The following is a 27,894-nucleotide window of genomic DNA, read 5'->3' as shown; positions in this document are numbered from 1 at the left end:
TTGTTTATAACAAGAATTAGTTGTCTGTTCCAGTTAACCAAATTACTTCATATTGCCTACCTAGTCTTAATCAGAAGATAATTAACTGATTATTGGTTTACCTGATAACATATACTTATAAAGTTCCATAAATAAATATCTGCTTTATGGGAATTAATTACATTTTTTATTTCAAGACCCAGGTGCTGTTCTGGGGAAATCAACAATATAACATGAATGACACAAGGCATCAGTCTCTATTCTTTGTCAGTCTGCCAGATTTACAAAAACTCTGTGCCACTACAATAACACTGAGTTCCCAGCTACCAGAAAGTGAGACAAGGAGCACACAGATAAAAACATGCAGGTAATGAATGTTGAGGATTATTATTTTCAGAAGCTGCTAGTGGTTGCTATTCAAAGATTTTATTAGTACTACTAGAGTTAACTGTAATATAATTAGTAGTAAACACTATAAAATTGTTCCAAGTAATATACATGTAAGTTGTTGGTGGGGGACTTGCTAGGTATTGGAAAAAAGCAACAACAACCCTTTCTATTGTGTTTTTAAATGTCATCATCTAAAACCAACAAGACCACCTCCTTTGAACTGATAAACAGTTAAAATTGTTTCCTGTTAACATGCAAATTTGGGTTGCTTTAGAGCATCCAAATTTTTGCTATTGAGCCAAATCAGTAGCATCTTTTGAGCTATTGTAAACGCTTTATGTAGGTTGAGACTGAGTGAACAGAATACTCAGAAAAAGTATGTACTCTGCTCAGTGCTCACAAACCTTTATGTTGTTCCCTGTGATAGTAAAGGGAAGAAATGAGAAATTCTGCCAAATGGAATGCTTTGGGGCAGATCTGCTAGTTTGCCAAAGGCCTGTAGATTACATCTTAGACCCACTGTGAGTGGGTTAAGAGCAAGTGACTTGGACTAGTCCAACATATTATATTGAACCACCAAAAAAAACGATTAAAAATGGAATGTATTTTGTTTGAAAGGGTAAGGAAAAGAAATGTAGACTGATGGAATCAAATACGGAAGTTTATTGTTGATTTTCTTCTGCCTTCTTTGTAGACAGTTATTATTCCTGTATCAAGACATCCTTTCTGCACCTGTTATTGGAACACTAAACCAAATTTCAGCTGTAATGGCGGTCAGTAATCACTCTGCAAATAAGCATATGTAGTTATATGTGATGTATGCTTCTTTAAAAAAAAAAGTGTTGTAGTTTGTTTTGGTTTTGAGGATAAGTAAAATTACATAATTTGAAGCAAACTTTTACTTGTATGTGTTGGTAATGTAGATGACAGCTTAGGTCATTTTTTCTTTTGACAAAATGATATTTTCAGTTGGTGAACCTTTTGTGGAACAGAATGAACTCAGTAAGATGCCGCTCAATTCACAATGAGATCAGCAGGAGCAACTTCTGCCATTTTGTTTTGGGCAGTCTTTTGCTTGCTTGGTAATATATCCTTACCTGGAAATGAGATTACATTATGACAAATGCCTTGAACTTATTTTAGCTATCATTCTCCTTTAAAATACAGGATCTGGTATTTTCTTTGAGTATTCCTCAGTATATTTTTCTAAAGTAGAGATACTGATGGACCAACATTTGCTTTATGATTTGATAAAACACCCATTAATTTCAGACACTTGAATTCTATTCATTTTTTTTTAGATACCATTTTACAAATCAGGAATATGTCAAGCCTATATAGAGAGACAAGGAGCTACCGTAAGTGCTGAAAGATGTCACATTTCTTCAGATTATTAGGCATTTCTGTGATTGCTGTTACCAGAGATGAGTATGTTTCATAGGACGTGCAATTTGCTCTGCAGAAGCCAAATTTCAGGTTAAAAATAAATAAATCTGTCCCATAGACAAAATGTCTCCTATGAATCTGGGTATAGTAAGTATACTTCATCAGAGTCAAAAGTTTTAAAAAAATCATCCTGCTATATTTCTTTAGATTCTTCTGCTGCATTGGAGTCCTGATCCTGTTCAGGAGAAATAATATTTGACCTCGAGGCAAAGACAGACCTGCCAAAGACAGACCAAAGAGCTCCCTGGCAGGTGTAATCCCATTTTTCTGTGTCCTATAGGTCCCATGAGTGAGGGTGTTCAGAGAGCTGAACTACCTCCCCATTCACATTTTGTTTCTGTCCAACACGTATAGGATTGTTGCAGAGGACCAAACCAAACCAAACCAAGACAAAAACACAGAGAAGAAATGGAACCCAAGAGCTTAGCGAGCTTAGCAACTTTTGTTTTCAGACCATTATTCACATGCTTTACTATCTTGTATGCAATGTTTATGGGGTTTATGACGGGTGTACTAAAACTGCTAGGTCAAAAAAAAACCACAACTGACTGCAGTCAAAGCCAGTAGCTCTGGTGATTTATTTGCACAAACAGTTGGATGTATTTTTCTTGGTTCCCAGTTGTGTAAATGCATCTCTGCTTTTTTAAAGACATACTGCTCAAATACGGTCGCATTACAAAACTGTTTTATGTTCATTTGTGTAACTGACTCATCATGGTCAGATTTTCCAAAACCAACAGATGTGTAGTAATGCCTATATTTAATAACCATAAGCGGCAAGCAGATCTTTGCAGAATCTCATTAGAAACCTCTTGAATGTGTATTAATTAGATCTTTTTACCCCCCCCCCCCCCCTTTTATTTTATTTTATTTTATTTTTTATTATTTTTTGCTTAATATCAACAGTAGGCTGTACAGGACAGAGTCAAATAGACAACTAGTACTGCTAGATGAACAAAGCTACATTCACATTTCATTCTTGTGATTGCAAGTGAATGTCTCTGGTCTTGAGTTTGACAGCAGAGTTAATATATGTGCATTTGGGGAGCTATGGATATTATCTGGAAAGAGATGCATACCTAATAGAGTATTCCATACTTCAGCTAGTCTTTTCCCCGACTCTTTTATCAGCTGTATGAAACATCATATGAATTGTAGCAAACCTTACTCTGATGACCCATGAAATCTAAATGCCTACATTGAATATTGTGCTAACTGTCCTTTGTAGCTGTGTAGATGAAAAGTAAAGATGTGTAACACTGGGATTTGGCTCCAAGATACAGTAGCAGTGTCTTTGGTAAAACTTTCACTGAAGCCTTTACAAAAGCGTATCGAATGATTAATGTTTTACTTCCCCTTTCTCACTGCTGTTATTAGCTGGAAGAACCGCAAAGAGTTAGTCCAACCATTCTCCAAAGCTGCCTCTCCTACACACTTACAGCCAGACTTGCACCCATGTGGAACAAGGCTGGTCATCTCTTGGTGCAAGGTAATTCACCTGGGCCAGGGATCAAGCATTTAATTTTCAGTTCATTATTATTGCATTTTTTTTCCTAAGTTAATTTCCCCATTAATAATTTCCATAATTATTTCATTATTCTATTTTTATTTGATTGCATTTTTATTGTTTCTTTATCCAAGTTAACAGTCCGAAATGATATATCATTCACTTTTGCACTTCCTTATCCTGTTATTTTTAATAGACAAAATAATTATTTCGACTGAATGCAACATACCAGACTGATCATTTCCAAACCAAATATTGTTGGACAGTAAATGTCTTCTAAAAACTCAGCCTGTTTTTCAAATTCATGCTTTCATCAGTGGCACTTCTGCACTTGGATTGCATGTTTTTCTAATAGAGAAGTGTTTTTCTGTCAGACCATCTCCTTTTACCAAGCTCTGTCTTTTTAGATAGAAGTTCCTTTGCCTAACACCTCTACCCTAATTCTTATCTAGGGGTGAATCACCAAAGTGTGGACAAATATGCATTTCAGATACATGTGCTCATACTAAGCAAAGCAATTGTGTAGATCATTTAAAATATACATTGAGAAGAGTGCATGTTGTCTTATTTCCAGTCACAATATTAGCAGTGTCTTTGTTTTCAGTGTCTTCAAAACCTATAACTTTTTAAATGAAATCATCTTTCAGGAATAACAGCTAGAAGTTGAGGGCTAGATGGTTGCTGATACAAAACTGACTTCAGGGAAACATTGCCTAACAACAATGTGCTCCTGCTGCATACAGCTTGTCTAATCATATCTATGCTAAATCTGGGGAAAAATTCATGATAGATGGTAAAATATATAGTAATACTGTACAGGTTTGCTTTTGAGCTTAAGAAATGTATTAACTCTTAGTCAATTAAAAATAAGTCTATGTATAAATGCCTTTTTTTGGGGAGAAAAAATGATGTGTAAATTTTTGTCCATTAATATCCTTTCATATATCTTTCTTTTAATTAAGAAGAAAATGAGTCAGTGAAAATTTAATTGATGTGGAGGGTTTTTCTCTCTGTAAGGGGACACACTTTTCATCACTCTTGACACAAATGAAATTACGTCATTTCTTCATTTTTTGCATGAGGACATTAGGCATACATATAGTTTAGAAAATAATGTTTATCTATTTTGTTTATTAAGGTAAAGATTTTTTGTCTCGTACAGGAAAGCAAAATGCAGTTGGTAAGTACAGTTTTCTGTTAGTGGTAAGCCTGTGTGAGCAAGGTGTGATTATATGAATTTATGATTGAAATACTCCCATGATCTTCATATTACCAACACAATGCCTTTTGGTTTTCATTCTGGACTAATCTCAGTCAAGTTAGACTTGATGGTTGATAATTCTTTTTTCCTACTATTAATCTATGGCCATAGATTGAAACCTACCATTAAAACATTATGGTTATAACAATTAAATGCACTTGCCTAAGATTACAAGTCTTGCAAGTAATGTGAAAGCCAGATAATAATAGATAGGCAAATGAACTAAACTGACTGTACAGTGTTTGTTTGCAAAATTAAAGTCACAAAGCATGCTGCTTAGCTATTGCAGAAAATACAAAATTAAATTTGTATTTATACATCCAGTATAAAAATTAAAGATTACATTTTGGGATATTGAAGTCTACATTTGCAACAGGACTATATATTCAGGAATTTAACGCATTCAGTCCCCATGTTACGGTTTACTTAACACTGGGTGAATATTCTGGGGAAGCATCAATAAGTGCTTGCCTTTCTGATAGATATTGACCATTTTTGGATGTGTAATACTGGGTTTGATGACTGAATACAGCTGATGGTTATTTTTATATTAACTACATTTGCTTTGAAAATGGGTATTTTTTATCAATCATATAGGTGTCAAACATCTGGTTGAATATACAACCATGGGAGCCATACACCTCACCTTCATAGGGAGGTGTATGGATTGTAATTGATTATTTTTATTTTTTTCCCACAGTTAAAATACAATTAATTTTTATTTCCATGCTTAGGAAGTCTTGCATTTTGATTTTCAAACTCAGCATTTTGACTAGCAGTTATTTTAAATAAACATTTGGTTTAGCTTTCTAACAGATGTATTATAGTTCAAAACAGGGCTTTGGACTTTATTTTTATTTTAGTTCTAGACCTCAATGTATCGGAGACACAGCTTTGCATCAGTGTGGAGGCTTGCTCAATTCGGTTACCACCCCCTGAGGTATAAAACAGTTGCATTTTCTGTGGCTGTATTTGTCATGCTAAACTTTATCTTCTTTTCTGTAAGGTGACATAGTGTTAGCGTGATGGGGAGGGAAGTGCTTATTTCTGACTGTGTTAAGACAGTAATCACAGTCTGATTTTTGGGTGGTCCTTTGGGGACCCAGGAGTTGGACTTGATGATCCTTGTGGGCCCCTTACAACTTGGGATGTTCTATGATTCTGTTGACCATACACACCGCTTTTGAGTGCATAACACCCGTATGTTACCTTTATTGATGCATTCTAGCAAGCATACCAAACATCTTTGTAAAACAGATTCTATACCATTTGAAATACCTCTTGAAAAACCCTAGCAGATTATAGAAGTCAATTGTATTTGTGCTTCTAGAGTTCCTTCTAGCAGTGTTTTCTAGAAGGCATTCACAGTCTCACTGTAATACATAACCAGTTTTGAGTAACTTCTTAAAAGTGAAGCTGCAGATAAGTTGTCAGCACTATGTGTAAGGTCCCTGGATATATTTTTTTTTTCTGGAATTTGCTTCATTTTCTCTGTAGCTGCCAAAATAGAGGAGCAGCCTGTACCATGCAGCTAGAGAACATAATTAATAAATTAATAAATCATAGTTGAGGTTAAAAAATGTCTGTCCTTTCTGACAGCCATGTTACTTTTGTTGATAAGTTCATGCATACAGGGGCATATTTGTCAGGCTGGTTGGTTTCTTTCCAAAATTAGTATCTCAGATCCCAACTCTTCTTTTTTAGAACAGAAAAATAAGATTTATTTTGTGAGCTAGTTGGACAGCATAAGTATTAAAGCTGCCTTTATGAATCCAATTACAAAATGACACAAAGTAATAATAGAAGTGATCACGGTGTGACTTCATTAATAGTTTGACCATTTTCATACTTTTCTAAAACAGAAATGGCTAGATATTCTTCTCCAGGGATAAATGCAAACCTTGAGAGATCATAGAAAGAGAAATCTCTGTTTGATTGGCTCTGACAGTCAATTTTTTCCGTTGTGAAAAAGTATGGTGTTTTGTGACTTCTCACACGGTGAAGCTACATGTCTCATTAATTCTGTTGCTGGGATCCTTGCACTTGATTAGGAAGGGTGGCATACACAGTTACTAGACTGTCAAACATGAGTTTCTGGGTTGAATTTTTTTTTTAAATGCATAAAAGTGAGACAGTTCGAGTTTGGGAAATTTGTTCTGTACTGTTATTTATTAAAGCACTTAAATTTTAAATCTCACTGATTTAAGTAGCCTTTAAAACTTGTACTTATGTAACTTTGGGCAGTGTAGGCTCTAGCATAAGATAGTGTGCAATTTGATAATGAGATATCTTATGAAATAAGCAGGCTGTGAGTCCTGATAGGAGAATAATAAGGTCTAAGCTTCACTGTATTGTGATATACAATTCTTTTTGAAATTATAAGTTCCATACTGCTATGGAGATATTTGCAAATACCATTTTTTTTTTCCTGTTTTAAGCTGGAAGATTTTGATATTTCAGCAAATGCCATAAAGCTGTTTGCCAGCAATGAAAACACAGTTATTCACAGACACTCCATATTAACTAACTGGTGCTATGTTTTGCCAAGGTAAGCATCTGTTTTAATTCCAGCAGAAGCAAACATTTCCTGGAATGTATGACATGCAAATTGCAAATTTAGTGCTAGTGATAAGAACACATCTGTTTTATAGACCGTTTTACGTTCAGGAAGTTTTCTTTTAGGTCTCAATGTTATGGAAAATGTGAAAGAAAAGTTAATGAATCATAAATTACGCACCTAAGTATCATTTCATTTTTAGTAAGCTCTTTGCTAATGTGACATGTAAAAATGTTACTTGTCCTCAAGTATAATTATAGCAGAAAGAGTCAAAGAAAAAAATAATCATCTTTGACACAATCTCTATTTTCACCTCTGATTTTCATCACAGCTGTATCAGGTGTAATGATATATTTTCTTTTGTTCTATACTCACTGGTAGTGAGCATTGCGGATGAGACTAATCAGACTGGTAGGTTCCAAGCACTTTTCCATACTTCAGCAAATATCACTATGGTTTTGTCATAAACAATATGAGCTAAAGATGTTAGCTCTCCTAACCTAAAAATAATACATAACTTTCAATGCCAAAAATAAGATTTATTTTTTTAAGAAGTCCAATGTATTTTCAGCTGAGTTTAGAGACATCCTATGTAAACATTTCTTCTTTACCTGTGCACAGCATGAAAATGGGTCAGATCATAAACATCAGCCATGTAATTCCTCCAGAATCGCCTTTCCGTTCATATGAGGAATTTCAGATGCACTGGAAGAATCTGGTAAAAAAAACAAACAAACAAACAAAAAAAACATATTACTGTATTTTCCCTCCCTGCTTTGTGGATATTGAATTTATATTTGTATTACACATTTGTGAGTGTTCTTTAGTGTTTGTTTGTGTTTTTTTTTAGTACGGATATATTCTTCCAGAGGATCTTGAAGAGAGAAAAATATACTTGAGTGTTTATTTCAAGCCTATAGGGGAAAGGTTCTTTACGTATCCTTTGCAAATATTTTTCTTATATGCCCTCTACTACTCTTCTATCTAAGACCTAACTTCTCATTTTTGATAGCACCACATTTTCTTCTTCCATAATTTCATAGATGTCACTGGAATTGTTTCATTAGACAGTTAAATTAATACTGTGCATTGTTCCTGTAAAAATATGTCCACCAAAGATTCATTTTAAAGATAATTTTCCTGGTAGGAAAGACTTGACTGAAGATTACTTATACTGAGTAATCTTTATTGCAGTAGATCAGTATGGTATAAACATATTGAAGTCCTTTGACTTTCTAAGCTTCAGTCCCTTAAGAAAGTAATGATTTTGTTCACCTTGTTGAAATATGTTTAGACACGCTAATGGTTTATTCCCAAAGAAGATTCATAATGGTAGAAATGTAAAGAACTGTGTTATGTATCCCTGAACACTATTCAGCTACCCTCTAAGTTGCATTCGAAGCCAACCAGTGCAGTATTTTGCTAGAATGGATTCAGAAAGTGTGTTGAACTCTTTCATTTCTGATCTGAAGTGTAAGTTTTCACATCTGTGTGGATTTCCAGTAAAGATGACAAGCAAAGCACTTTATGCTACACAGGAACTCTCCAGGGCTCCAGTACGTGTAAGGTTTTTTTAATAAACTTACTAATGGCAGGTAGTTTGCTTATGGTATGCAGTAGTCTGTGTCATAGTCAGAACCCAGTAATAGCATGGAGGTATATTTTTCACAATGAAAATTTATCTTCTTTTTAGTAAATGTGTAATCTGGTATATATTTCTATTTGACACTGTTATATTGTTGTTCACATGATAAATACAGTTTTTAAAAAGTTGGGGTTAGTATTACAGCATTAATTAGTTGCTCTCAGTTTGTGCTGTTCTGTTGTAGTTGGGTTTCCAGAACTTTCTCACACCTCTTCCATAAAAATGATACTTAAAAAAATGGTTTGTAATTTATTTTTAAAAAGCAAACTGAGGAAAAGATAAAATTGCATGGATTTAGGCATTTAAAAGCACTAAAACTGTAAGATTTATTCTGTGGAGTAAAGGAAAGGAGGCAGGCAATCACAATGCCTGTAATTTGAGGTTTTAACAAAGGCTGAGACTCAAATTTCTTTGGTCATAATGTGTAAGAGGAGAAGTAAAGTAATTAATTCTGAACAAAGAATAGTGACAGGAATGGCAGAGATTCTGAAATGGTATAATCCTCTTTGAAAACACAGTTCCTGTTTATGGCTCCTCCGTGATCAAAGCTAAAATGGCTCCTCCTTGTCATCTGCAGTTTTTATAGATATCCAGGCTCTCTTTTGCTTGGAACGTCCTTAGAAGGCTTAAAAGACAAGGAGCACTGTCAGAAAAAGTCTCTTTGCAGACCCCCCTCAAAAGGGCATTACCCAACTGGAAAGCACTAAACCAAGATAATGGCTGTAATTTAAGTCTTTCCTTCTGAGAAATATGATATTCCAGCATAGTTTATAAACAAACAACCGGGGGAGGAGAAAACAAATCTACACTTGCAATGACAACAAAATACTGTTTAAAATACATATTGCTCTAACTCAAAACGGGAATGCTTACAGTTATACATTGTAGTGTGTATCAGGTATATGTCATACAGTGATGCATTAGGTGTCACTGTCAGATTTTTAAAACCAGTTCATTCGATTTAAAAACTCCTGTTGTATTGCAGGAAATAAAATCTAAGCATATGAAATTGGCTGATGAGATGGTTTGTGTAGTATCTCTAACCCAGGCTCCTCCAAAGAAACAGACTTTGCCTAGCGTTTCTTCACCATGCAGTACAGAAAATAGCCACTGGATGGAGCGTTTGATCAAAGAGCCAAAACCACATATTTTTTCGAGTAGCAGAAGTATGGAAAAGGTTAGCGTTGAAGTAAAAGAGCAATCAATGAATCAGAGGCAAATATCAGGAGTATCAGATTTACCAGCTCTGAAATCCTTAGGAATGCCTGTAAGTTCAGCCTTTGAATTTCCCTGCAAAAAAGTCAACAGAACTATACCAATTTTCAAAGGAAAGTTAATGCAAATGAATGGAAAGACTACAAATCAAACTGATGGGAAGAAAAGAAAAAATGCTGAAAGACATTCACCAGTAAAAAATATGGGTGCTTTGTCTTCTGCGTTGACTGTTTGCAAGTCCAGCATAACTCAAGTTTGCAAACCAGTTCAAAATACATCAGGCAAAATTCCTACCCACAGCAGCTTTATTCAGATAATGACTGAGAAAGACTACGTAAAACAAGGTGTATCTGTATTTCAGTGGAAAAGAGAGTCCGGTGGACAAATGACTGCTTCTCTTTATTCTGATAACTCAGCTGCAGGTCACAATTCAGGCCAAGAGAATCACAATAAGGCAAACTCTCCTTCCTTTCTGAAGAATGTTGGGCCAGTGATTTTGAAATCTAACATCAGTCCGAGCCTGAATACATATGCATCTATTACTTCCAGTTCAAGAAGGGGAAAAATGTTTCCAAGTCCAAATACCACACAAGTTCTAGAGAAACAACACCAGTCAAAGAAAGCACATTTGCAGATTTGTAAATTAGACAATGGAATGACAAATTGCAATTTATCACAGCAACAAACAAATGAAGGACCAGGGTTAAATACTCACAAATCCATCTTAAATGATACGGTGTCCATCACCAAAAATGATGAAAGGAAAGCATCTTGCAGTTCTAAGGATTGTATTGCTAAAACAACCTGTCTTCATTCCAGACCTAACTGTGAACAGGTATAGTAAATAACACTCACTCTCACTGGTTGTCACAAATTCTATATATTCTAAAACAACAATAAGCAATAAAGAGTGTGACTTTCATGATGCTCTACCAACATTCTTGATACAGTTTTCTAAAATTTGTACCATATATATATGCTTTCACCCATTGCTGTTTTTTTTGGTTTGTTTGTTTTTGTTTGTTTGCTTGCTTTGTTTTTTTCCAAAAGGGATTATTTACTTTGTCCTCTGAGATACACACTTTTTTATTGGGACTTTTAAGGTGGGATAATTAGTTTTAATTTCTTTAAAAGAGTTTTATCGGCTTATCAAGATTTGTGTAAGGAGAGTATGGTGAATTTTTTTGTGTTCATTCTGTCTTCATACCAAACCTGACTGCAGTGCATATAGACAAACATGGAAGATTTTGAAAATACAAGTTTAATCAAAGTTTAACTAAAATCAGAAGTTCCAACAAGAAGACAACCTACTGCGCATAGTAGATGATCTTTAAAGATCCCTTCCAGTCCCTAACATACTGTAATTCTTTGGGCATAAGGAAAAAAATCTTCAGAGAGAACGTGGTTAAGCACAGGAACAATTTGCATGGAGAAACTGTTGAATTGTTACCCACTCAGATTCTCTGAATGTGACTGGGTGAGACCCAAAGCAATGTGATCGAATTTTGAAGTTATCTTTGTTTGGAGTAAAAGTTACAACTAGATGACCTCCAGGCATCCTTTATAGCCTAAATTTCTATGATTCTGACTGCATTTTAATAAAATAAGTAGCTGAGCTGATTTCAGTGCAGTTTTTATGAGGATAATGTCCCACAGATTGAGCACATGGGTACAAATGTGTTGTGTTTATCACTGTCTTCACCTATAAAATGTAATTTGCAGGATTATCTCAACTTCGTGTTATTAGTGTGTATTTTGCCATTCCATGAGCACAGCCCTTCAGTTGTGTTAGTTCCTAAATGCCAAACAATCAGAAATTAAACAGCATAAGATTATTACCATCTGACAGTCACAGATTAGCTTTTAGAGTGTGAAAACATGCAGCAGTTGCTAAATGGGATAACTAAGGTTATCAAGATGATGCCTGGGTTGAGGAGCAATGAGCTTATCTGTACAAATCATGTTGGTGTTAGTGGTGATAAAAATTATAGATCGGGATGTGTTGTGTTGATAAGATCTGATAGACAAGATACTGTAGTTTTTGTTTCTAATAAAGGTACAAACGTCTCTATTTTAAGATGTTTACAGGAAAAGAAAATCTGAGATGTGAGGAAACAATGGCATCAAAACTGACTTACTCAACGAAGGAGAGCAGCATGGAAGCATCAGTAAAGAAAGGTTGTGCCAGAAGGAGACAGGTAAAAACAACAAAAAAACAAAACAAAACAAAAAAACACCACACATACACGCCTTAGCCCAGTTTATGAGGACTTGAATGAAAAGATAAGAAGGAAAATGTCAGTTTTATCATTTTATCATGTTCCACTTAAAATAGGAAAACCAATAAATATTTTTGAGCCCACCCTGGGTGAAATTAACCTTAACCGTCAGTTACGTTAATATTACTTCAAACACGCATCTAAAATGTTCATCTTCTGCAAAAGGTAATACTAAAATGAAAGCATTCAATGATGGTATGTAAAGTAAATATGCCTCTGAAGCAGGTTTTCTGATTCTACAGAAAACAGTTTGATTCTCTCTAATTGAATTATGGGCCTTCTCACTGGCTATGTAAATAACTCATCTTCAGAACTTGAATTCAGCATTATTCAGCAGAAATGAGCTCTTAGAGGCTACTTGTAATTCAGTGTGGCATTTTAAAAGATGTATTTTCTTATTTTTAAAATATATTTCAGTTGTAATTGTCTTACTAACAAGAGCCAACAGCAGCAATTAAATAGGTTCTTAATACCAATTGGATTTTTTTAATGCCTTTTCCTCTGGATTCTGCTCTAACGTGTGATGCAGTGTGTGCTTTTAAATTCCTCCTCAAACTATTTTTCCCGTGATTCTTAAGTATTGCTTTTACCTATCTCTGGGCTTCATTTCTGTTTTGCAATATCAGGTCTTTAAAACTCGGTTGTATCATCAGTTAGCCTTTCTTCCTTACAACCACATTCTTGAAGTTTTCACTACCTAGAAATGAGGCAGATTAGCAAGGAAGAGGTCCTACGTCTCCAAAGCTCAGTAGAGTTGCATGTTCTTATATAGATATGTAATTATTTGTGCTAATAGGCAACTGAACATACGTGCAATTACTTTACAAAATAAACCAGAAGGAGGAAAAGTTACATTTTACTCCCTTTCCACCCAGATTCTCTTGCCTTTTATATTTTATCTCAAGCAATCCCATGACCATTAGAGGTCTCCTTACCCATGCTCAGTATGAATTGCCTGTGCCTAATCATGTGGTACAATATATAAACTTGTCAAACCTACTCCTAAACTGTTAAGAACTAAATCATTCAGATTCTTCCACTTAATTTGCATTTGTTAACATTAGGTTTGATTTGCCATCTTTTTGTTTTGTTAACGTTTTTCAAGCCAAATGGGACAATTCTGGGGCTTTGAATGGTGATTAAAGTGAGTGCAGTTCAAATGGCCAGCAGAGCAGCCCCAAGGGCCTGCAGCAGGAACTGGGAAGTACCCTAGAGCTCAGGCTGCAGCAGGGTCGGGAAGAGGTGGTTTGGGGGACACCGCCCAGCTGCTCCGAGCTGGCCCAGACCAACTGCAGCTGGGAAAAGCCCTTCAACACAGCCACAGCTGAGTCACTGCGGATGCTGCAGCAGCCAGGAGTCATTCTCACACACAGACACACCAAAACCAACCAACCAAAACAAAACAAAAATCAAGTAAAAATAGCTATGGATATAAGAATCACAACCCCACGTGTCTGACTACTAAAGAGGGATTTAGACCATAATCCGAATGAAGTGCTGGAGGCCTTTGCCTTCCACTGGGGGAGACCGATCTCAACCCCACCAGGGGGTGGAAGCAGGCTGGACAAGCACAGAGCTTGTAGCAGGGCTTGTAGCAGCCCTGCTGAGATGGGAAGGGGCACTGTCCTGTCCAAGTCATGAATCACAAGTGCCCAGCGCTGTTCCTCCCTCTCCAGGCAGGTCAGTAGTAGCACAGGTACCAACTTGAGCCCTGACAGCTGCTTTAGGGAAGCAGCAGGAGACGACAAGTCTTCGCTGGCTGCCTGCCACACTGCCACACCGTTGCTGCTGGCACCACGTGAGGTGGATGCACAGATCTAGGGAAGCCTCAGCTGGAGCCTCAGCAATGGGAGAAGATCTTGACTGGGCAGCGATGGACTCTTCTGCACTCATTAGTCTGATCCCTCCTCCATCCAGATGAAAATATAATAGTGTTAAAGTAGATAGTAATAGTGTAATGGGGGACACAGCTGAACACTGCATTCAGCTGAACCTTTCACTCAGAAAGGACTTTTTAGTTGAGCTGCTAGTTTAGTATTACTGCTTTGTTTGCTTTCTAGTTGTTTTGTTGTTGTTGTTTGTTTTGTTAACAGAAAGAAGAAGGTTCCTCAAAACCAAAGAAAGTCAAAAGAAGTAAGCCTTCTATTTAGGATGTCATGGAGTACTAAAAGAAAATTCTCGGTATGCTCATTACGGAGTTAAAAGAGTTTTCTCTTTGTTAAAATAACTGCATATCTATAATAGCTCCTTGTATTCATCTGGATTCTGATAATGATATCAAATGTCTCCAGAGGAATCACTTTGCTGAACAAATAGCTTCTAGAGCAAAATAAGAAGGTAGCAGAAGAATTCTTGGTTTCTTTGGACACTAGCAGATAAATACGAAGGCATCTTGTACTTAGTGGTACTGAGAACTTGGCTTCAACTTGTATTTGGTTTGGCTCCTTTTCTTTTAGACTAAAATTAATCTTTTTTTCTGATGGTTTTCATTGGAACCCGAGCTAAAGTTAAAACCATAAACCATTAAAGTGAAGTTTTGTATATTATTTAATATCGCTATATGTAATAGTGTGGCTAGATGCTTTTGTGGTGCCAGGATCTAATCCAAGGATGAAATGGCCCGTCATGCAAAATTAATGAAAATTAGTTTTGTGGCCAGATATCTGAACTCACAGCATAGACAGTTGTTGATAACTGTCTTGCAGGATAGAACAAGCTTTTGCATTGAATATTCCTTTGAATATTAAAGATACATATAGCATACGAAAACGCCTACTTTTATTGTTCTCCTTGCTTATTGCACATTACTAGGAGTAAAATATGCTGGAAGCAGTAGCCTTTGCAGTTAACTATTTCAGAGATAAGTAGAAGTATATTTACTCAGAAAAAAAATACTGGTATAAACACAACAGTCATGACAGTACAGCATGACACAACAGCATGAAAATATACATTATACAGAACAAATAGAAAAATACAACAAGAAAGAAGCAAAATATAAAATGCTTGTCTTTTAACAGGGCTTTTGGCTTCAACATAAGGGATAATGTGCCTGGTAGCCTAGCATGCATTTTTGTCTCAGAAGTACACTTTATGTCCTTCCATTCTTTGCATGGATAACTTTCCTCAGAGGAACATATATATCGGTTGTATATCAGTTGTTCCCCCAGTCTCTGGGGAAGGCCATATTCAAAATAGCAGAGCTGAAGTTCCCAAGCCAATAGTCTATAGAACTCTTCCTGTAGCTCTACCCTTGTGTTGTCAAATGATAAAAAGACTTTTGGTTTTAGTTGACAAATTCCATTTAGCAAACAAGAAGCAATCAGATATAGTAGTAATAATATTATTTTACATGAAAGTAATTGCTGCCTTTGCTATAAGGAAGCTATATGAACAAAAGAGGAAGGCAGGGGATTCACACAACTGGAGTTATGTAAAAGTTTTCATTAGTTTTGTATATAAAGGCTAGAGCTCTATTGGACTGTTTCTTCTAAAACGTGGATTGCCCAAGGCTAATATTTAGGAATTTCTCTTGTGATTAGAAGGATATGGCACAGAAATATCAACAAAGCCATCTTTCAAGTGTTTTCTTGATGTGACATATCAAGTCAAAATAATACCTTTTTGTATATTGTATAAATGTTACACAATCTGGTTTTATAAAGAAACACTTTCAACTTAAATTTGAAAACATTTGCCTGGAAATTATATGTGGTGAAAACATTTGTATTCTCATTTTATAAAAAAGATTCTGAAAGATTTTAATCTTTCAATGAACAAGCAACTTTTTCTTTTATGAGGAAGGAATACTTATTTCCAAATCAGATCTACTATCAGATACAATCTTTGGACTACATGCATTAGTAAGTTGTTGGTACCTAGATACTTCAGCCATGCCCCAAAAAGTAGATGCTACCATAACGTTGTTGCTGTTATCCTCTCCATTTTTCATTGCTGCACATTTTTTCCAGCTTAGGGATAATCCAATTTACTTCATGGTCAAACGTTTTAAAATGCTGAAGAATGGTTTCTTCAGATTCTTTCTCTTACTTTTCTGTAGAACTAAAAATGTGATTGGGTTACCTGATCTCAGCTAGTTAAGAAGGTGTGAATACACTTCTGCAATGGAAGTTGCTTTCTCCAGCATGGCAGGAACAGTATTTTGAGGGATTTAAACTTAAAGACCCAACCATAAGAGGAAAGACAACGCTGAGTATAGTGTGTATTTACCATAGCTTTATCAAGGACAGATTTTTTTTACTTTTGTTGTGTGAAACTGCAAAAACAATGAACTTGAATGCTTTAGATACAAACTTTGTAAAGAAAATCAAAATACAAATTCAGAAATACAGCAGCATTTGTTTTTATAGTAGCCATACAGCTCTGAATTGCCATTTATTTTCTTTTGTGATCTAAGCTTTTTCTCTATTTTCAGGCTTTCAAGAGTGCATTAACAGACTTGAGGATCTCTGAGCTTTGTGAACTTTGCTCTGTTTATTTTGTGTCATTGCTACCTGTTTCTGGATGAAAAATGGAGGGTTAAATACATGCAGTCAAGTGAATCCATATATCAGCTTCATCTCCAGACAGTTTAGTTAATAATCCTCAAATGGATTTGTAAATTCAGCTAATTGCTTAGAGTCCTTGAATCACATTATGTCTGTCCTAGTACTTGCTTACATACTTAATCACTGTTCCAAGTTATTTTGAAGTTTCAAGTCTATCTTTAGCAATTCATGCAGAATATGTGTGCTGTCGCTTGAGTAATTTTATCAAAATAAATGTATCTTCAAAGACCTACTTGAAGATGTAGTTATAAATATGTATCTGTGATTGTTGTTCCATAATTGTTGTTTTTAAGTGAATATTATTGTGTTACATGGAAATTAGGAAGTAAATGTCACAACACTAGCTCATAAACTCAGATACTATTCAACTGCAGTATAACATTTGCTTTGGATATACATGTACATCTGCAGAACTTTTTTTTTTCTAAAGGAATTGGTACAGTGAAATTCTATGTGCTTTATGAAAACTTTACATTGTCATAGTTGTGTTTTTATTTACCTCATGTTTCAAATTGAGATTTTTCCCTACTACAACAAGATTTTTTTTTAATAATTATTATTTTCTAATGTTAACTTTTAGCATAGCTCTAATTTAATGGAGCCACTGTTTAAAAGGAAATGGTCACTTCAACATATAAATTTCTTGTATGGAATGCAAAAAATTCAAAATAATACAAATAACACAAGAAGAGCAATATATAGTCAGCAAGACATTAAATCATATTTACCTTTTTTTCTGGAAATTGGTACACAAAGCTACTTTTCAAATGCTGTGAATTAGTTATTCCTTCATAGGCTTGACTATATGTAATTGTTCTTTTTCTTTCTGACAATATGGAAAAGCTGGTAGAGCAACTACATTTCTGCTGTGCCACATAAATTAATGCTTCATCTGATCTGTTTCCTGTTGTTGCTTTTTAAATGGTGCCTGTTGCCAACATTTGCCTCGTATCTTGTTATTAGTGGAAGTCATTCTTCATTATTCTTGTATTTTAAAACATTTGCATCATTTTGTGTTATCTACTCCAAATAGAGAAAACACAATTATTTTAGATGCAATTTATTCCACTTAAAATAAACTACTGAATAATTCATATGTGATGAATTGCCAAATCCTTTCTAGTCTATGGTGTGGGAGGGAACCTGTTTCTCTGACCCACCTGCCTCCCACTCCTCATAAAAGTGTAGTAAGGGGTTGATACGGAGTGAAAACACATGGGCTGTGGGAGTGCTGGTGGAAATGCCACTGCTGATGAGGGAGGAACAGTGCTGTGGCTGCCTTCTGAGGATTTATCGATGCTGAAGGGACCTTTGCTGCTGCCTTTACCTTTCACTGTTCACATGGAGTGGAGGCAAGAGCCTGTTTGTTTCCCCTTTTAATCCATTCTCACAAACTGGGCAGATGTCCTTGCTGCTGGCAGGCACGCCTGGCTGTCAAAGCACAGAAGCCCTCACTACATAGGATCAGCTGGAGCCTCCACATGCGATGTCTGCAGGCTGGATATCTCAAGGTTAAAGGAACAGACAGACCCAGCTGCCCCACAATATCCTGTGATGTACATCACAGCAAATAGAAATGTAAAAGGTTAAAGCAATCCCCAGGTGTGAGAAACTGGTAAGAGGCTAAACGGCAGAAGATATCACCTGCCCTTTGATGGTTAGTGGGTTTTATAGTTTTTTATAGCCCTCTTACCAGTTTTCAAATGATCTGGCTCTATGTCTGAATCAATTCAGATTTCCATTTGAGAAATCTCTGGCCACAATACTAGAGGATTCAGAAAACTACAGCTGAGGTATTTGTAATGAATTTACATTATTTAGTAAACATAAACTTCCACAGAGTGATCTTGTTTATTTTGGATATTTTCATATGTTGGAGCTGTTCTTTGCCTCCATAGTCTTCGCAGATGTAAGCCGAAGGGACTTCTTGCATTCTTTAAATTGGCATGTGCTCAAGCTCCAAGTCAAACCCAGACTGAGAAGGTTACAAATTATTTTACAAGTGGTTGTAACAGCCGGGGAGCTGCTGCCTAGTACCTTTGGTGCAGGTTTTGTACCAGCTTGTGGTTAATAGTTGTTTCAGTGACAGTCAGGTTAAAGCCTCTGCCAGTACCATGAAGTACTTTAATGAGCAGAGCACTCTAAGGACTTAGGGCTGCGTGCTGACCGGCATCAACATGCTTGTCCTAGCTTCATAGAGAACCGTGAAGAATTTCATGGCATCTCTCCTACTCGTGAAGGAAAATGATGTGTTGCAGCTGTGATCAAGTTTCATTGTTCTGCCGTTGTGCAGAACTATAGTTTTGATAGCCCACAGGCAACGCAGAGCAGTGGCTCAACCTCTCACCTAAAAATTTGCAGCCAGGATGAGCAAATATGTTTTCCCTGGGATCTGTGCAGAACTGGATGCAAACTCTGAGCAGCTTAATCCCCCCAGGGTAGCATTAGATTCTGGGACAAAGCAGTCTTACTTTGCTAGAAAATATGTGAAAATTGTTCCCAAAGAGCTTGCAATTCTGTCAGGAACACACATAGCTTCTTGCAACGATTGCATTGTTATTCAAAACAGCGACAAGAAATTTCTGTTTAGACTCTACGTAAAAAGGATTTAAGCTTGCACCTGTGAGAGAAATCAAACGTGTTAGAAGCTAATATGTCTGATCTTGCAGGGTGGATCTCCTTGCCAGATAATCCCTTCTAGGAGGAGTTTTGTTGCAGCGTGAGAGCAGCCCACTATGTGTGTACACATAAATTATATACTGCACGTGTGTATGTGTGTGTGTTAGAGCACGTGTGTGAATACACACCCATACATACAGCTGTACTTCATTACTGATGTTCAAAAACATGCTGATAAGAAAAAAGATTCCTTGGTGCAGAGTTCACACTGGCCAGCAGTGCTTGGACCTCCCATGTCCCTCAGGTCAATGCAGGAGGGATAATCTTCATTTTGCCATCAGGATCCACAACACAAAGCTCTGCTTCCATCACATGGGAACCGGCTGCCAGTGCTTAGCTGGCTTTAGCTGCATATCAGCGTATGAGTTTGCTGAAAGTGAAACTGTGTGCTTCTTATCTTCAAAAGAAAAAAATTATCAGAAAATGAAGTTAATTTTTCTCTGCCATTCATACAATGGAAAAGTATATATATATACTTTTATATACACATATAGTATATACATATAAAATATAAAGAACTTTATACATATAAAATATAGTATACACATATAAAATATAAAGAAGAACAGACCCACTGTAAAACATAACCCCCCAGAGCTTTTTGTGCATCTTGTAGCAGATATGACTGGTATTGTGAAGAACTAAAATTTGTGTAAATTCAAGCATTTGTTAACCAGATACCTTATTTAGTGCTCTTTCTATTGAAAGAAAGACTCAGGTAAGACTCTGTTGCGTTAGGTTTTATTTCGCAGGAGATCAGACACTCTGAAGGCTGACAAAAGCATTTCAGCTTACATCAAATTTCAGCTCCTTTAGGAATGTCCTTGCTAAAATGCCACCCAGAGAAAGCAAGCACTTGGTCCTGCGGACCAAACTTGACTTATTATTTTTCAGTCTTCTAGTACTAATTGGATATTCTGCCTCTGCAGCTTATCTAATTTGGAAAGAATAACAACAGAATTGGGATTCTGGACACCGGTGGAAGCGAGCGCATTCCAGTAATGGAGAGCGCATGGCTCCTGAGCCCTGGGCACCGGGCCAGCCCAGCTTGGTATAAACACACATCTTCATTAACTCTCATTTAGAGAGGGATCGACTGATGTTAGCGTAAACCCAAGTAGTGTAAACCACCATCCAGATGTAAAGGAGAAAAAAAGCCCTCGGTTTCGGGGTTTCGGCCTTACTGGGAATACCGGGTGTGCCTACGTCCACTGGCTATGGACGCGCCTGGCTCTGGTTAAATGTGAGGCTGCAGCTGGGCGAGGGCTGCAGGACTGCAGTCCCTCACGTCCTGCACTCGGCCAGCAGAGCCAAATCTGCCGACCCCCGGGTCAGAGCATGGTTCTCACCTACTTTCCCAGGCTCTTTCTGGGCTGGAGGGGTGTGGGAGTGGGCGAGAAGTTGTCTTAAATTACAGCGACAGTCCTTTAGATAGCTGCCTTACATCTTTGACGTGTGGCTACAGAGATTAATTATTTTTAAATGAATCTAAATTAAAAGCTACTTACTTTCTGCATTGTGAGTCGGTGACATTAGCACAGTGGGTGTTTATCATGACAATTATGCTGGGAGTTTCAACACTGACTGCTGTATATATTTGCATCTTTATAGAGAAAAGTTGTCATCTGATCAGTTTTTTTCAAATATTACACTTGCTGTCTAAACTGGAAGGTTTAAAGGGTGCTGTAGAAGTTGGGTTTTCTTCTGCATTGTAACTTAACATATGTGTTTTTTCAAACTTCATTGAAAAACATCTATTTTTGTAGCATCATATGCAATTTTTGACCCAAGATCAAGATTTAAAGCAGTCTTGATGGCAACCGAAGAGGAGAGCACAAACTGGAAGATCTCACAAAAGGTCTCTGTAGATTGAGCAGAAAAATGAAAATGCAGAAGGAATGCTTTTTGCAGAACTGAGCCCACCCTGCAGCCCATCAGGGACGTGCCCATCAGCGTGCCCAGCTAGCATCTCATCCAAGCCTACTTAGCTGTGCATCAGTAATGGGATAATGCTGGAAATATGCATCACTAATTTTTAAGAGGGCTACTCTTAGAAGAAAGCTATCAGACTTTGTGAAGAGCCTATAGAGACCTGTCAGGGCTACGTTTTATCACCACAACATTTTTATTTCCATGTCTCTGAAGAGACAGGATCTGTTTAAGTTCCTGCAATGCTCACTTATTGTGCAGTTTCACACAGTACCCGAGGGATATTTGACGCAAAGTTTAGCTCCTTCACGTCAGCTGTAAATGCCCCTTGCTGCGTGATCAGGGAGAGGAGTGCAGAATAATAACGCAGCAGCCTTTTAATGTGCTCATGGCTAAAAAAGGTTTAGCACCAAATACTTTTTTGCTTCATTTTTGTGAACACAGGGTAAGATATTTTTGCAGCAAGACACTATTTCTTCTAGATATAATATGTTTTATTGCCAGTTTTGGCAATAGCAGCCACGTAAGCTCAGAAGGTCTGTAAAAACCTGAAGGCAGCATGGCATTGCGGGTGTGCTGCTCGCAGCTTTGCTTCGTTTGCATGCAGGCAGGCAGGAGGGATACACAGTTGAAGGCCCCTGCTTCTAATAAGAGCAGACAGCGGGGTAAGCATCAAGATTTATAACTGCATCTAGGTCACCTGGCTTCCACTGAGTTCTTTGTACATGAAATCATGTTTCCCTTTATGATTGTGACGGCGCTTCTATTAAAGCCAGTTAATCAATCATATTGAGTTCTGTGTTACATCCACCCCTCCTCTCCCACAGGTTTGTGCACGCTCAGGCCAAAGGCACAGCTCTGTGCCTGCAGCCCAGGGAGGGCCTCCCCACCTCTGCCTCAGAAACTACAGCGTGTTTAGGACTCTGGTGTGAATAATGCACTTTGGGGAACGTGCTACATAAAGTAGTTAATGAGGCTGGCTTTCATTCCTGGTGAGTCAAGTTTGGGCCAGCAGTGATTTTCGTGCAGCTTAGGTCGGTCGTTCTGCTGCCTAACAGGAGAGATGTGACTGAATGCATTCACCGTGGCAGAGCCAGGTGTCATCTGAAAGAGAATCTGACAAGAACTGAGGTAACCTTCCTTTTCCCCATTTTGATCTTGTGAGATCAAGGTATTTCATTCACAGTCATAAGTGTTAGATTTCCTTTACCTTCTCCTTGTAACTCTTCCCTGCTGTGTCCTTCCTGGGCCAGGCATCAGCTGGCTCTGCCCATGAGTATGTGCCAGAAATGTCTTCTTGAGCAGCCAGACATGCCCAGGAACACCAGCCTGCACCAGCCTCTCCAACCAGGCTCACTCCCTCTCTCACTCTCATCCTGGTCTGACACGTTTTCTTAGTTTGCCAGCCAGAAATCTCTATCAACAGTCAGCATTTTCACACCCTGCCTTGGCTTCCACACATGCGTCAGCCCAAGCAATGACCCGTGGAGGATCAAGACGTTCACCAGTTTTCTATGCTTGCAGGATTTGCTTTGAAGGGACCTTGAAAGAGGGACCCTGGGACTTGTCTTCTAGAGCAGTGGCTTTTCCAGGGTGGGAAGGTGAAGGAAAGTGCCCACAGCCAGTGTGCCCTGAAGAGTTGTGATATGGGTACAGGAGTGCTCTGGCCTCAGGAATAACCTAATAAAGGGGTACAGAGTTGGCCTGAGAGACCAACCCTATAGTTCTTGACTCCGCTAATTAAAAGTCATGGGAATTTCCATATGTAAGATTTGGCCCAAAACTATTCTTAGTACTTGGGGAGTACATTTTATGGCTTGGAGTTTGTGATTAAATGGGGAAATTAGTTCTCATGCCCCTTCGTCTCCCGTTTATCAGCATGACTGCATTGCAACCAAAATAAATGACCTTAGAAAGGAGAAATTTATGTTACAAAAATATTCATATAGTCTGTATGGGAAGCATGTGAATATTCCTGAAATATGATCAAAACAAAACCCAGATGACTTGAAGACATTGAAGTAACATTATCTTCCTTTTATTCAACCCAAGCAGAATTTAAATCTGCTGCAGGCAATCTCTAGAAATAGCACTTAATGGGATGCCAGAACACCCTGCAGAAAAGGTACAGCACTCATGTATGTGGATTGTCTCTGATTTCATTCAGTTGTGTGAAAGGGCACAGTCAGATATCCATACTAATGGCAACTGTGGAATCAACCCATTCGGGACGACCGGTTACATGCAGTGGGGCTCTTCCTGGTGGAGAGCAGCAAAAAGAAGTCAAACCAATGTCTCAGTTACTAAAATACATCTTCATCGGCATGTTTTATAGGGGTCTACTCTGACACTTATATCAGAAAGTTAACAGTAACTTTCTAAACTAGTATTTTATAGGTTTTATTTTTATTTATTTTTGAGTATTGGTACTCTTCCTGCCCTTACCCTGGCCTCGGGCTGATTTTACACCTCTGTGGGCTTCAAGGTCTGGTGGATTTATGAAACATCCCTGTGCTTGCCTCAGGTTTTCTGTCCGTCCTTATGGTGACTTACCCCTGAATCCAGACTGTGAACAGACTGCAGGCGGACCCACCCCAGTGCAGGGACATCGAAATGCTGAGTGGCATTGGCAGGTTTTGCATCTGAGAGGACTCTGCAGAGGAAATATTTCAGTACAAGCAGTAGAACATACATTAGCACTGGGATCAAAGCTTCCACTGATTTCATTGGAGGCAGAAACAGATTTTTTTTTTTATTCTTTCTTCTCGTTTTTCTTCATTTTTGAGAACTTTCTTATTCTTCTGGGCATCTGAGGCCTCAGTTTTTCTGTCCATCTTGATTTTAAGGTAGAGTTGGCAAGAAGAAACAGAAACAGAGAAGAAAGCAGAGCTATTGAATACCGCAGCTAGGCCTTTGAGATTTTTTCCCTGTGAATTTTGTTAGAGACAGCTGAAGTTTTGAGTTTCATTTCATTCTCTTTAGTCAGTCAGGTGGTCAGCTGATAATGTCTTTTGAGTTTCCCTTGCTGTTCTGACTTACCCCTCAGACAGCAAAGCTCTCTAACTTCAGAAACAGAAAAGAATGCAGATGTTCATTATACAAAGCAGAGGGACAAATACATAGGTTTTTGTTTTGTTTTGTTTTGCCAATTTATGATAATGCCTGCCTAGAGAAATATTAAAATAAAACCATATGCTCATATTGCAATCAGTGCCTTTTGAAATGCCGCAACTTAAATTTACTGGTTGTTCTTTTTTTTTTTTTTTTCTTCTTTCTTTTCTTTTTAGTTTGAGGTTATTTAAACAAATGCATAAAGAGCTTATCATTAAAAATGCTGACATACATTCTTGCAGAGCATTTGGTTGAGTGGACATTGTTTGCCAATGCCTGACCCTGACTTCCCCAAAGCTGTCTTACTTCATGAAGAATAGATATTAAGAATAGATGGCTGGAAGCCAGTATCAGACAGATTTAATTGAGAAACAAATGAGAGTGATTAGCCATTGGAACAAGCTATGAAGAGAAGTGGAGGACTTTCCATGTCTGGATGTCTTCAAATCAACAATCAAATCTCACATGGATGAAATGAGTAATCAAACAAACATTTCTGGGGCCTCAACAAAGGGCAACTGTATCAATGTCAGTGGCCTCTGATCTGCAAAAGATTGCAGTGTTTAATGGCTCCTTCTGGGTTTATGTCTGAGTTCAGGGCAAATTAAAGTACTGATAATGTGAGTGTGACTGTCTGAACCCTGAATTCCCTTGCAGATCTCTTTGTCCAAGTCTGCCAAACGTCCAAGTATTGAGCGAGGGAGGAAATAATCTTGGAAGAGCCCAGTTTTGAAAAGCTGCCAAGAAAATCACGGGCCCACATGTCCCAGGAGACATCTGTAGGTGAAAATTTCTCACAGCAGAGGGAAGCTGTGAGGAGCCCGGCTGAGGAGGGCTGCCCGCCACCGGGCAGGCCCTACCCTGTGGCCCTGAGTGTCCCTTGGTGACATTGACTAACCCATAAGTCACCCCTGGTTCTCCCCAAATACGCTTCCCATCTAAGCATTGATTTGTGCTAAAACCTTTTAGCACTCGCTAAAACAGAGCTGTTGGTAATTCAAGCATAAGAACAGAAAGCGTTGCAAGGCCCTATGGCACTGGCGGTGACAGCAGTGAGGCCAGCAGGCAGGCACTGCCCAGGCGAGCTCTGCAAAGGCCAGCAGCTCCCCTCTATCACAAGGCAACCGAAATAACACCAACAGCAACCACAGCATTCGTAATCACACGGTTTTTAAAATTCCCAGTGTCACAGCTCTCGGCGCTATGTAGCGAATGGCAATTAAGGGAAGGCCTTGATAGCCTTTCTCTTCACACTCGATTATTGTCAGTGAGATATTTGAGAAGCTGCAACTCTTTCGATCCATTTTCATAACGTTTTTCTTGTAGAACAGGCAAGCACATGCTTTGATTTCAGACCAGCACTCTAACCAGGGGTAGTTGCTTCAAAACTAGAAAGACAAATTGGTTCCTTTGCTCTGCGTGTTCCTGTGATCTGAAGTCACAGTGAGATATTTCCCCTGTTATCAGTATGCAGACTCCTGCTTTAAATTGCCAATTTCTGAAACACTTTTCAAGCATGCCTGAAATAGAATATTTCATGTGGAAATAAACGAGTTTGTGAAAGTCTTTTAATTATTTTACTTCAGTGAAAAGATTTAAATCTTAGTCTCTCTGGTTCCACATCTATGTTTTAACTTAAAAGAATATGAAGAAGGTTAATCATTTTCATGCCAAATACAGAACAAAGCATATTTTTCCTTTTCCACACATAATGGCCTGATGAGGTTTTGGAGGGGAGGATGTAATTGTTGCAAGGGAATGTTTGGGAATCAGGTCACACTGGACCTCAGACTCTGGGTCTTTCTGAGTTTGTACAGCCTTGCAGTGACATTTGCAGCCAGTGAACATACCAAGCTTCCTGCCCGGCTCCCAGGGAAGCCTATTCACTCACAATAAATTAAATGAGGACTTCCACATAGCATACCAGCCCCTGGGTTACAGCTGGTGAGCACTGCACCACACAGCATGGTGCCATGGAAATGTTGACTGCGGTTTGGTTTGCTGTGATTTGTATCTGTGCCATGCATTTTAAATCAGGTGTGCATTAATGCATCAATTATCAAGAATGAACCGAGCAGAATGCTGAGGGTTTTTTATAAGGACTTATTCAAGGCGAACTGATTTTTTAATGTGTGTTTTGTTGCAACCAACATTACAGTAATTGAAATAAAATTATATGCAAGATGAAATAGGAAGGTTTTATATAACGAAGAAGCCTAATGATACAACAAATGCCAGAATCATTGTTCATGCCAATTCAAATAAAATGTTTAAACAAATTAGCTATGTTTTTTTTTTTCTTCAATACTGAAATCCATGAAGATTTTATTAAAAATTACTTCAAAAGCATTCACATCTCTGTTAACTGAGGGCATGCCCATATTTCTAAATAGTATAAGGAGTGGCATCAGAGTTTGGAGTTTCTTTTATGCAGCACAGTGAGCATCTTTCACAGCAGCAAAGCAATCTTGAATATTATTGGGGATTCTGCATCTCAAAGTCCTCTCTTGCTGCCTGGTTCCCAGATAGTGAATCTGTTCTCTGAAAGTCATTGCTTGAGCTGGAGCTTCTACAACACCAGTTTCACAAAAGAGTCTGGGAACTTAGGGGACACACACATTGAGGCAGGTCACACATTAGGGCTACTCCTAGGTATGAAAGTGTTGGCATCTGCAGAACAATCCTTTTTGCTGAGCAGGCACAAAATAGCAGATCCTAGACATTAACACTTGTAGGCAATTTGGCCAGAAATATACACTAGTTCAGTTCTCTTTTTCTGTTTCTGCAAATACAGGTGTTGTTTTTGTTCTGCCTTTTTTTTTTTTTTTTTTTTTTTTAATTTTCTCCGAAAGGTTTTGCTTTGTTTAATTGGTATTTCTCAGTCTTTACAAAGTCACTAGAAAATCCCCAAGCAGCCAGCTATGGAAACTTTACAAAAGAAATAACACTTCAAGTGTCCTTGAACCCAGTCTTAAGAAGCAGTGCGCTTCTTTAGAACAATTTATCCCCTGAATCTTCCATAACGTCTCATAGATTGCTGTCTGTTTTCCTTGGCTCTGATCCAGGCTGGTGAGTGGTTCAGGTCCCCTGCTCACTCTGTGGCTTCATCATGAACAGATTTCCTGCAAAGTTTCATTTTTTTCTTGTGCCCCTCAGGTATTCTGTGTTTCCTAATTGAGTCAATTTGAGCCTTCCGTGCTGTGATTTCCACCAATGGCTAGAAGGGTCTCTGCTCCCTGGACGCATAGTTGATGTTTATTCATCTAATTCCTCACCCGTACTCACTGTAGGTACATGTCAACACATTTCACCACCTACTTTCTCCTGA

General features: G+C 37.9%; 1 protein-coding gene across 1 annotated transcript; it reads left to right on the top strand.

Annotated features, from left to right (window-relative positions):
- Window positions 1–212: 212 nt before the first annotated feature.
- C2H18orf63 (chromosome 2 C18orf63 homolog) lies at window positions 213–10,825 on the top strand. The gene is made up of 11 exons (XM_032181118.1): window positions 213–346; window positions 1,064–1,142; window positions 1,671–1,727; window positions 3,193–3,304; window positions 4,461–4,502; window positions 5,447–5,523; window positions 7,022–7,131; window positions 7,762–7,858; window positions 7,991–8,076; window positions 8,519–8,696; window positions 10,820–10,825. The coding sequence occupies exons 1-11, from the start codon at window positions 213–215 to the stop codon at window positions 10,823–10,825; spliced, it is 978 nt and encodes a 325-aa protein (XP_032037009.1).
- The last annotated feature ends 17,069 nt before the right edge of the window (window positions 10,826–27,894 follow it).

This window comes from Aythya fuligula, chromosome 2, assembly GCF_009819795.1.
Source record: "Aythya fuligula isolate bAytFul2 chromosome 2, bAytFul2.pri, whole genome shotgun sequence".
Lineage (NCBI taxonomy): Eukaryota > Metazoa > Chordata > Aves > Anseriformes > Anatidae > Aythya > Aythya fuligula.
The sequence above is the reverse complement of the archived record's forward strand: the minus strand, read 5'-3'. Positions and strand labels throughout refer to the sequence as shown.